Genomic DNA, 12,500 nt, shown 5'->3' on the forward strand with positions numbered 1-12,500 from the left:
AGAGAGAGAAAAAAGAATGAGATGGTCGCTGGCAGGGTGACGGGAGGAGAAATCAAATTATTCCACCCTGCCCTGACTGCCATGGAGACAGAAACAAAGCATTCATCTTTTTCTCAGTATGGAGAAGTGACAGTCTGTGTGAGTAAATAACCCAGACTCAGAGGAGTGCACGGATGGAGGGATGGAGGTGAAGGAAGGAGAGGGAGTTAGCAGGTGTGTTGTTCCCACCAATTCCCCCTCTGCACATCTGCACTACATTCTTTTTATTTTATTTTTTTTAGCAATTTAGTTAAGAGTTGGGTTTTTTTTGGGGGGGGGGGGTGTCTGTATTTTCTAAAATCAGAATTGTATGATGTGACATGAATGGTGGTCTAGGATTAGCATGTGTTGTCTGTCTGGGAGCTGTGAATCAGGGTGTTCATTGTCTGGGTGGATCTACTGGGTGAATCTGTTTAGAGTTAAATCATCCACGTGGTTAATCCTACCTCCATACTTTACCTCTTGGAATCATTTGTCTAGGTCCATGCCCAAACGGTGTAGTGCTATTATGTCAGCTCCTCGTTGGCTACAGCTTGTGTTGTAGGAAAAGGGAATTATGAAACCAGCTCTTGGACTGCCTTGGCTATGTGACCGTATACTAAAAGGTTAGAGATTTAGGTGAAGATCTGATGCAGAGATGCTCACAAATTATTTGTGCATCTAAGTCAAGTCTCAAGTCTCTGAGCTAGAGTCCAAATCAAGTCTCAAGTCTTTGGTCACAAGTCCAAGTCAAGTCTCAAGTCTCTTATGGTTGTAATAAGCATTCTATCATCTGCTGCATGTCTGATTAGAACACATTGCTATACCAAAGGAATTCAAAGCATGTACTGCACTATCATCACTCCTTTATCTATTAGCATACAGTATCAGCATTGATTAGTTGTTTGGTATATGATAACTTTAAACAGGCTATTGCAAGGCAATATGAAGAAACACACAATGAAAGCTTTCCTTTCATAAGTTAATAAATGTATTTTGCAACATTCACTCATCTTTTCAAAATATTCAGCGAACGCCAATCTAATTAAGTTAACCTCATTTAGCTACAAAGCTAGTAACAAGTTAATGTTAAATAGCTGATGCTGAGCTAACATGTTTGCTAATCGTCCATAGGTGCTAACGTTAACTTGTCTTTCACATTACCAAGTGACTGACCTATTCGGGTGCGTTTTGAGGTGCCTGATAAAATATGATTTGGTCGATCCAGCATCCTTTATTTCGATACCGCACACCTTGCATTTAGTCATTCTTTTGTTTGGGCCTTGTGTGAAGGCATTATAGCCAAAGGTTACCACAAATGGCACAGCAGCTGCTGGTGTGCTCGCCATGGTTAAGGTGTTATTACTGCAGCTTACAGTCATCTGTGGCCACACGCATGCGTAAAGTTACGCATGATAACAAGGGAAGGAATGACATTCAGCTCGTTAGACATTTCCTTGTAATGTTAAGGCGCCAAAAAAATAAAAAATAAGAGTCCCAAATCTCGAGTACAGGTCGAGTCTCGAGTCCCAAGTCAAGTCGCAAGTCACTGTGTGTGAAGGCTAATTTATACTTCTGCATTGAAGCTACGCTGTATGTATGGTGTAGGTTCTGCGTGGCCGCGTGCCCTACGCCGTAGCGTTGAGTCCAAGTCGCAGACTCGAGTCTCCATCTCTGATCTGATGATATCTGTATTTTATAATATGTCATCGTGAGTTTTGAGATTCTGCTTGTCTTCTGTGTATGAAATTTGTGGAACAGCACTGAACAAAGCTATGAATGAAAATTTTATTTGTTTATTTTATTTATTTTTATTTTATTTTTTAGGACCGTTGTTAAAAATTATTCCATTTCATAGGATTTCATTAGCTTTTAGTGGCCACATTATTTTATGTGGCATCTTCTGTTCATAACATTGAAAAGACTGTCTCTCTTTTTCCATTTATTTTTGTATGACCCCTGGTTAAGACATCCCTGCTGTGGGCACAACCAGGCACACACACACTTGAGCTGGTATACATATATATGTGTGTGTGTGTGTGTGTGTATATGTGTATATATATATAGATAGATAGATAAATATTAATAATTATATAAGTGCTGGGCGATTAATCAAATTTTATTTTCAGACATGATCTTAGCTTTCAACGATTATTGGGACAAAATGATTATTGTGCCGCATCATTTATTGTATAAATATATGTGTGTGTGTGTGTGTGTGTGTATACTAAAATATATATATATATATATATATATATATATATATATATATATATATAATATTTTATTTTTATTTTTTTTTACAGTATGTATGTATATTAAGTTTCACAGAGTACTCGAGCATTTGAGTCCTCAAGCAGTTACATCACTTCTTGAGTTTCTACCTTAACATCAAGTACTTGTTAGTCGCGTGATGATAAATTATTTGTTTGGAAGTTCTTTTAAACAGAAAATGCTCTCAAACAACCTGAAAATTTTCAAACAAACCTGCAAGATGACTCTGAAATATCATAACCATACTAGTTCGATGCTGCATCATCAAACTACCTGGAACCAGCTAGCACGCAAATATGACTAATTTCATTTTTTAGTCGGTTAGTCTTACTAATGATGACCAGGTTTCACTGAATTTACAAAAAAAAAAAAAACCAGACACTATATCCCAACATAATAAGAACACTTAGTGAAAATACCCACTTTGTTAACTTTATCTTCAGCTACTGTAGATTGTTGGTAACAATAACATTAAAATATCATAGGTATCATCCATACTTCACCAATAAGACCAAGTGTTATCTTCAGATCATTTCATTAATTTTATGCTTTGCTCTATATGCTGAGACAAACTCCATCATAGTTGCATAGTCTTTTAACTGATGCAAGACACCTCCCACACATTTACTTATTTATTTATTTTGTTATTATGTACTCATCCCAATTTTTTTTTACATTTATTTTTTTATTTGTTTTCCAGTTGAACTTTATTTAAAGTTCAGTAAAATCCACAGTTAAAAAGACAATTTTTTTTAAGGTCCAATAAATGCAACATTGTTTCCAAAGTCAATGAGTAATCATGTTAAATAATTGTGATCTCAATATTTACCAAAACAATCGTTATTATGATTTTTGCCATGATCGAGCAGCCCTAATTTTATACACATATGTTTATGTCTGTATGTATGTATGTATATGTGTGTGTGTGTGTGTGTGTTTCATAACATGCTGGCATATTAAAGAACATTTGCACACCAGCCCAACGAACACATTCAAGTTTGAAATACCTGGAGCCTCAAGGTAATTTTTGATGGGTTTAATTAAGATGCATAGAATTCCTCACAAAATGAGCAGGTGTACTGCCCCCTGTCGGCCATTCTTTATAAACTCATGTGCACTGGGCGCAGAATGGTTCCCAGAGCGTTCTTGTGAAATGTCATTGAATGCAAGTAATCTATGTGGAATTCCAGGCAAGCATTCAACTTTCACAAGTGCCTAGTGTTCTGTAGCAGCATTTTGGACTTTACCCTGAAAGAACAGTGAAAATGTATGTAAATTGGAAAAAGTTTTTGAGTGTGCCAGTAGATAGTTTTGTTCTTGTTTGGTGAATCTTAACGGTATTTTGTATTTATTTGTTTGTTTGTTTAATATTCACATACATTGCAGGCCCAGCTTGTACCAGTATGGATGTGTTGCTAAACAGATAGAAAGACTACCTCATTAGGGTAAAATTATTGACACCCTGCTCTCTCATTCTTTCTCTCTGTTCAGTTCAATTCAGAATGATTTCCTTTTGTAACATAGTCATTACAGTTTTGATAGACCACAGACAAACGATACAGGAAAATCATGGTTGACATAAATAGAAACATAAGCGAGTATGGTAAAACTCAGACTGATTGATATGTTGTGTGTGTGCACATGAGCGCTCACATTTGTGTGTGTGCATGTCTCACTATAGTGTGTATGTCTCACTTTTTCTTCCTTTTTGTAACAGGTGGCTGCAAACTGTGCCACCAGTTCCTGCTTTCTCTCTCTCTCTCTCTTTCTCTCTCTCTCTCTCTCTGTCAATCTTCAGTTCATAGTGCTTTATTGACTGCTGCTGACCAGTGTTGTTATATTTTTTGGTACCAAATGTCATGTATTTGGGAATAAGACATTGGCATTGTTTGGTTTTATAGATGGAGAGCCAATAAATGAGTAGATATTTGTTGCTCTGTGGTGTAATTTGCGTTAATTTGGACAAGGGCATGAATTTGTCTGTTTTGTGTTGATCCAAACAGGTAGTGTCATTGAGTCTCACTACTCTTTCTTCCTCTCCTACTACTGATTACACAAACCAGTAACACATACTAACACTATTAAACCATCAGATCTTCTCTCCTACTACTGATTACACAAACCAGTAACACATACTAACACTATTAAACCATCAGATCTTCTCTCCTACTACTGATTACACAAACCAGTAACACATACTAACACTATTAAACCATCAGATCTTCTGTTGTGGAATGTCACAAAGATCAAAGTGCACTGTAATATGATGAACATAATGTGTTTCTCTCTTACTGTCATGCACATAAACACACACACAATAAAATGCAGAAAAAAAGTGCACACCCAAATTCTATATGTTTATGTGTGAGTGTGTGTGTCTCTCTCTCTCTATTTGTCTGTCTGTCTGTCTTCACGTGCATACATACACACATGCATATATCTAAAATTTAGCCAGCATTGTATTTCAGTTAGATCATATAAGCTGTGTAACAGGGGAAAAGTGCTTCTTAATTTTTCTTTATAGCACCACCATGAACTCAAGTGACTGCAAAATTATCGTATGATTAACTCATCAGCACGAGAGAGGCAGATCAGTGGGGAGACAGAGAGCTCAGATCATGGAAACAGGGAGGAAAAATAATCAAAAAGGTAGAGAGAGAGAGAGAGGGAGTGAGAGGGTGAGCAAGAGTCATTGAGAGGGAAGATAGAATGGGAACACAACAGAATGGAGGAGAATGAGGAGGAGGAGAGAAAAGAGTGAGAAGGAGACAGAGAAAAAAAGGAGAAGGAGGAGATAAAAAAAAGAGACAAGCAGATGAGAGAGAAGAAAAATGGAGGATTTTAGAATGAGCATTTCCCTCCCTCCATCTCTGTCTCTTGCACTCTCGCTCTCTCGCTCTCTCTCTTGTTCTTTGTCCGTCAGAAAGCCTTATTGGAGTGAAATAGAATAAGTTTAATTGCTTCTAACCACTAGGCCAGTTAATATGACTTCCTCTATTACCAGACAGAACTGTTGTCAAGGCCACCTTTGTCGAGTTCAAGACCAGGACTAGTCGAGACCGAGTCCAAAGAGATTCGAGTCCAAATGAGAGAGACCAAGTCGAGTCTGAGACAGAAAAAAATGTGTATGTTTACACAGCTCACAGACATTTGGAAAGACTGTAGACTGACATTAGCATGACAGTGAAAAATTATGAATGACCAGTTTTCTGTTTTCTATCATTACGTTCTGAAATGAAAACCAAATGACCAAAGGTACATTTTGTTTGAAAAATTTTTTTTTTACCTCATAAAAAGACTAAAATGCAAAGACTAACTCTTATGTTCGGGATCATGCAACATGCCCACTATCTTAGCTAGCCAACTAGCTCCCGGCTTACCTCTCTTTGTGGTGTCTTTGCAGGTGTCTTACAAAATTGGACGCTGTCCCACAGGTTTCTGACATTGTTTTGTTGCAAAATTTGCAGGTGTACTTGTGTTTCCTCTTCAGCGCACTGTTGAGAAATTGTCTTTGGTTTGAAAAACCAAATTTTATAATGCTTGAGCTCGCCGACATGTCTGTGGCCAAAATGAAAATGAAGAGCATGGATGCGTTGCATGCAGAGATGAGTTTTGGCAGGCATACGATTGGTTACCAGGCAGCCCATGTCAATGCCGTTCTAGATGGATTTTGAATTAATTAAACCAATGCCCATTTTCTGAACAAGCGTGCTTCATCAATGATTTTATTTTGAAAGAGTTACTTGAGAAGAAAAAAAACCAAATTTTTAAAAGGCAGTTGGACTTGGTTGAGACCAACTACAATATTTGGCAAGACCAATAGCCAAGACCGAGAGAAGCCCGAGTGCAAATACCAACGAGTCCGAGACAATAGAAAAACTGTCTGGAGTCTGAGACCGGACTCGGGTACTACAGCCCTGTTATCAGAAACGTCTTTGAACTATACGGGCTAAGTATTACTAACACTAATATTGCTGTTACATCAATTACAACCGTCCATCAACTGTATTATTGCTACTACTAATAAAAACCATTAAAAAAACACCAAAACAAAAATAAGGCCAATAAAATAAAAAAGCTATAAATAAAGAATAATAAGGTCCACCAGTGGATCACAGACCAAGGGAGAACTGGCCACGTTGAGCAGGAAGTTTGACTGAGTATCACACTAACAATAGAATTCTCTGATTTTCTTCATCATCTGGTTCATGGAAATGGACTGTGGATTTATTGAGAAATACTTTTCTTAGGTTTGAATATTTTTCTCAGCAAATAAGAAAATTCTTTATCTCATTCAGTCTCCTCCTTAGTCTCTTTCTGCCACACTCTCACACACAGACGTGCACACACACACAAACACACACACACACACACACACACACGTGTGCGCATGTAAACAGCTGTCTAATGGATCCCAAACACACAAACATCATTAGTACTGAAAGCTGGGCTGATTTAGGCACCATCCTCCGTGCCGCCCTAAATCATTCATTCTCATTTCCCCCATGAACAAGCATGCCGTCCCCCCTGTTCCCAGCCTGTGTGTGTGTGTGTGTGTGTGTGTGTGTGTGTGTGTGTGTGTGTATTAGCTCTGACACTCAGAACCTAATAAGACCACAAGGCCAGAATAGTCTATTTGTGGCTGTCTTTGATAGAAAAATGTTTTTTTCTTGCTAAGTATTTGATATCAGGTATTTTCAAGCAGGTGTCTGTGATTAGCTGCTATCAAATCATATTCAAGTTTATTTTTTATCCTCTGCACCAAATAATTCAGAAAATAATCACCCTTTTCTCTGTTTTTTTTCCATCAGAATGTGAAGTTGAATTCAGTGGAATCTCTTTGTTGAAACATAGCTTAAGAGGTGAGTTCATCCAAGCATGTGTATATCTGTGTGAAGCTTCCCTTAGGTGGGGGATACTCCTGTTTGTCTTTCAGCTTTTGTTTGTTTGTTTTTGTTTGTTTTTCGAGCGCTGTTGGACTTTGAGAATTCTGTTTGTAATGTGGTGGAGCTTTAGCAGGTGTACTTCCATGTGCTCAGTGTTTTTCTGATGGTTTCTGTTGTAATAGAGACATGAACGAGATGAAGGCAGGTACAAGCGCAGAACAAGGCCAGGTTACAGTAATAGGGGATTGGACTGTAGGGGAAGACAGAAGAGTAGATGGATAAAAGACTGAATAATGGGGGTAGGTTGAAACACAGTGTTGAAAAGAAGCAGGCCAAATCTGAGAACGCCACTTAGATAGCCAGATAGATAGATTCAAGATAGCAGTCTTTTCTTCTGACCCCGTCTTCAGTCTGAGATGGAAACCTGTCAGTCTTAGGGAAGATGTTTTTGTTGCGTGAAGATTCTTTTATCGTTATAGAAGTTTATTTTTCTGCAGACATAAACGTCTCAAGTGGGAATGTTTGTGTGTGTGTGCGTGTGTGTTTGTGTGTGTTGCGTTGCATCAACTCTGAAGAATGTGCTACATCAGAATGAGTTTCATCAGGCGATCCGACCCAAGCCGGCCACTCTGCAAGTATGCTTTAGTAATGCAGAATGAAGCTTGGGTTTTTGTGAGCTCTCTCTATCTCTCTCACACACACACACACACACACACACGCACACACACACACACACTCACCTGTAATTGATGGCATACCTGTGCGTATTTATGGCAGGAAAATGAAATGCGTGTAAAGCTGTTAACCGATGTTTGGGACACAGCTTGTGGCTGTGTTTTGAGATTGTTTTGGGAAAAGCATAAAATGTACATATATTTTACCTATGAAGCAACACTCATCCACCACTTTCTTTGGAGGAGCAGCACTGGAGTTTATTCTTTTATGTATTCTGACATTTTTGATTCTCTGCATTGATTTATTAATTGTGTCTCTGCAGTCATGAGGGGAGAATGCAGCAGCCTAGTTACCAGTGTGTTTTGGGTTTGGATGCCAATAATTAGGATGTACTGTCAATGTTTCATGTGAACATCAGGGGCGCTCCTCAGTTGCATGACCTCTGATATAGAAAATGCAAATTTCAAGTCAGTTATTCTAAATATTTCAGCTAAATGCATGGATATAAATGTAATATAGAAACTGATTTAAGCCCGAAGCCATAGCATTTCAACGCCCGCTTTCTTTCTGGACATGCAAGACCCCTCTCCATTCCTCCGTCCAGCTCTCCCTCTCCCGCTCCCAGCGACACCCCCATTCTGCCCGTGGCACCAAATTGACTTCTTTTGCTTGGCAGAAAACTTGGTTGTCTGTTCTAGTCAAGAGTTGACCCATTTCCCTGGGGCACTCAATCAGGCCATGGCACTTTTCTCTGTATCCCTCGTTCATTCTGCAATTAAAGCTCTCTCTTTCTGTAAGAACTAAAGAGAATTTGTGCGGAGAGAAATCCTCAGTTTTTCATTAAAACCCTACAGGTTCTGAAAACTTGGCCCTCGTGTTCCCTGTCTCACAGGATTTTTGTGCATTTATTAGATGAGTGCAGCTTAAATATAGGTTGCTTATTATGGGGTGGAGAGAGAGACATTATGCACAAGGAGCACAGTTAGAGAGATGTGTTTGTGTGTGTGCTAAGGGGAAGAAACAGAGTGGGAAAGAGTGTATCATCCAGACAGTAGCTCAGGGCTACGGGAGTGTGTGAGTCTGTCTTGTCTGTCTGTCTGACTGACTGCAGACTGACTGGCAGAGGGTTGAGTATTAGTATTATACAAACCCCTCTGTCTAGAGTCCGCAGCTGTGAGCAGCTTGTATGCTTTCTCTGTCTCTCTCTCTTACACACCCTCTCTCTTTCTCTCTCTCTCTCTCTCTCTCTCTCTCTCTCTCTCTCTCTCTCTCTCTCTCTCTGTCTTTCTCTTTCTCTCTCTCTCTCTCTCTCTCTCTCTCTCTCTGTGCGTGTGTTTTGTTGCTTTGTGTATTATTTTAACACTAAGCTGTGATTTTCGATTAAGAGCGCTGTCATTCCTGACACACACACACACACACACACACACATATACACACATACACAAATGCATACCGTCTGGCATCAACACACAACCAAGCAGTGTAAATTCCTCACTGAGGGGATTGGGGCTGAATACCCTCTACACGCTGAGCAGCGTTTAATTAGGAGAATCAAGTCTCCCTGGCTTTTTAAAACGCATTCAGTGTAACACGATCCATCTCAAACAAGTGACATTCAGTGTCACTCTATATATGGCACAGGCGATGGAAAGCTTTGCTAATGGGGAGAAATTGTCTCAACTTCTTGCCTGCAGAGATGAAATCCTTCACTTGCTGTTGCCGACTTGGGCGTCTGTGGTTCTGTCAGATGTGGGGCTATTTGTGTGCTTGAGTCCTGGTAAATTTGGTACTTGAAAATGTGCAGAGTTTAGCATAACATTTCTGTTTGGCAGTTGATTAGTGCACTGTTATTGATGCACTGTATCGTGTCTTTTTTGACCACTCTGCTTTTCTGCTAAAACACATCCCATCAAGGCACTTCATCTCTGAAAGAGAATTCAAGATGATGGGAGTTTATTTGAGGGTGACATCTCCATGCGTGTATATGACTGACATCTGCATTGACCAATGAGTGTTTTCAAACAGTCCTTTTCTTTCCTTGAGTTTTCACATTTGAGTGATACAATTGAAACATCTAGCTTGTTTTCTGTCTTTGTTTTTTTTTTCTGGTTTCCAGTCAAAGCAGAAGTATTGATGGTATGAGTGAAGGAGATTAACTGAATCATAAAATCAATGAAAAAAGAAAAGCATGCCCCATGAAGGTGCAGAGAGATACACATATACTGCTCTCATTCATGAGTAATGCAGAGTAGGACTCAAAAGGAAAGAACAGTTCTATCTCTCATTATTTCTCCTGTGCTTATCTGTCTGTCTATCTATCTATCTATCTATCTATCTATCTATCTATCTATCTATCTATCTATCTATCTATCTATCTATCTGTCTATCTATCTATCTGTCTATCATCTGTATGACTATCTTACTCTATTTATCTGTTTATCCTTTGTCTCCAGTATTTTCATCATCATGTCTTTACCTCTGACTCTGCCCCCTCCACGTTTGCACAACTTTCCATCTATCTTTGCAATCTCTCGCTTTCTGCTTCCTTTCTTTGTCTTTCCATCTTTTACCTCTCCATTGCATCAGCCATGGTCCTGGACAAAGAGGCTTAACCAATCAAATCTCACAGCTTTTTTTTTTTCCTCCACTTCCTCGATTTTTCTCCTGCGAAGCATTGTATGTAGATTGACAGACAGACTGTTGCCTGATGGGAATTGTAGTGAAGCATGGTTAACTGTGTGAGACTGAGTTAATGCTGTACTGTGCATGCTTCAGACAAACTGCTCCAGGGAGCACTGACAGAGGGGAAGGGAGGGAGAGCGGAGATGAGGGGAATGGGAAAAAAAACATATGTGGAGAGGGTGGGCCTGAGAGAGAAGGGATGAGAGGATAGCAGAGTGGTGAAAGAGAAAAGGATGGGGAATGGGACAATGGGAGAAAGAATGGAAGAGAAGAGTAGGGAAAGCTTGGTAGTGGGAGGGGAGTGAGGAAATAGAGACAGAAAGAGAAAGAAGAGAGTAAACAGACAGTGCACTTGTATCAAGTGAGTGTTTGAATAAGCAGTTTAGTGTCAGCACTGAAATGTCTTATTTCTTTGTCTGCAAAACTACAGCAGTGAAAGTCTGCCTATGGATATCCTATTGTATTGTTTGGTTGAAAACTACAGATGTTGAGGAGAATACTGTGTATCAGGTGTTGTAACTCTGAAAGTAGTGATCATTGTTATGCTAACTGATTGCACAATGTTTAGTTTGATATTTACTTACTAAATGATTAGTGATTCATCTGTTGTTGTTGTTGTTGTTTTTATTTCTCACTCAGACATTATCTTGACCATCTCACATAAGTATTCATTGTGTGTGTGTGTGTGTGTGTGTGTGTGTCAGGTGCTGATATGTACAGAAGATGAGCAGTCTGGGGGAGAACTCCATGGAGCCTCTGTGCTCTGACCGCAAGCGCAAACTTTCCACCTGCGACACGCCGGGACTGGGGTGAGACTGGGATCCTTACACACCTCTTCCTCTGGAGTGGGACGGGTTGACCCTCTCATAGCTTTGATACACTATGAGACTGTACTGCCACTAGCAGCATTGAACCAAACAATGACCATATGACTGTGGCACTTTAGTTGAGCTAATCAACCAGCCTTCTTTGATTAGTTAAATCAAGGGAAGTCCAGTAGTCTTGTCATAAGCTTTGAAGTTTCGAGTTTTTGTTGTTTGTTATATGTGGTTGAGAACCACCTCAGGTGGATGCTGTGGTTACCTGTAGTATGACCCTTGCTGACCAAACCCCCCCCCCCCCCCCACAGGTGCGATAAGCGACGGCGGGAGCAGGAGAGTAAATACATCGAGGAACTAGCCGAGCTTATCTCCGCTAACCTCAGTGACATTGACAGCTTCAACGTCAAACCAGACAAGTGCGCCATTCTGAAGGAGACCGTCCGCCAGATACGCCAGATAAAAGAGCAGGGTAGGTGCATGTAGCAAATGGTGGTGCGACAGACTTCACTAAATCCTTCGTAAGAAACAGTGTTTGATTTGTATCTTGAAACCGCCACCGCCATCTGGTACGGTGGCATTCTTTGATCATCGTCCGTGAGGTGGTAGCTGCATGAAATCCATCATATTTTTGATTTGTTGGACCACAGCATGAAATGGCAATCTGCCAGACCTGGGTTGTTGTTTTAAGGTGGTGTTTGGTCCTGTAGGGGTTTGGTTTGTGTATTAGAAAGCACAGTACGATGGCATCTAAAACACAGAAAAAGTGAAAGTCTAATTCTGGCACTAACTTAATGATATCTGGCTCTCTCTCCTCCCTTGTCTCCTTTCTTTTTTTCTCTTGCCAACACACCTAGTGGAGGAGAGGCTGAGTGCACACACAGAGATGTACTGTGCACATAGACTTCTTTCCTGTTTAAAGATGCAAATTGAAGGGCGTTGGCATGACATGGATGTTGGCACCAAGACTGGATTGGCAAGGCTGCCATTATGCACAGTTCATCTAGAAAACTGCCCAGAGTCTTTCCCTTGCAAAGTCAGCAAATGAATTCGAGTGTGTGTGTGTGTGTATGTTTTTATCTTTCTTTATTAATTCCAAGTTTTTGCTTGCTCAGATGTTGTTGTACCAACATCCTATGGACTTGAG

General features: G+C 39.9%; 1 protein-coding gene across 1 annotated transcript in view; it reads left to right on the forward strand.

Annotated features, from left to right (window-relative positions):
• The window catches only part of LOC115807987 (nuclear receptor coactivator 3), a 51,544-nt gene that overhangs the window by 22,977 nt on the left and 16,067 nt on the right, over positions 1-12,500 (forward strand). The window contains exons 2-4 of the mRNA XM_030769213.1: positions 7,104-7,154; positions 11,240-11,344; positions 11,665-11,825. Coding sequence (XP_030625073.1) covers positions 11,259-11,344; positions 11,665-11,825 — 247 coding nt within the window. The 5' untranslated portion in view covers positions 7,104-7,154; positions 11,240-11,258. The remainder of the gene's footprint in view (positions 1-7,103; positions 7,155-11,239; positions 11,345-11,664; positions 11,826-12,500) is intronic.

The sequence above is a fragment of the Chanos chanos genome, chromosome 3, assembly GCF_902362185.1.
Source record: "Chanos chanos chromosome 3, fChaCha1.1, whole genome shotgun sequence".
In the NCBI taxonomy this organism is placed as follows: Eukaryota; Metazoa; Chordata; class Actinopteri; order Gonorynchiformes; family Chanidae; genus Chanos; species Chanos chanos.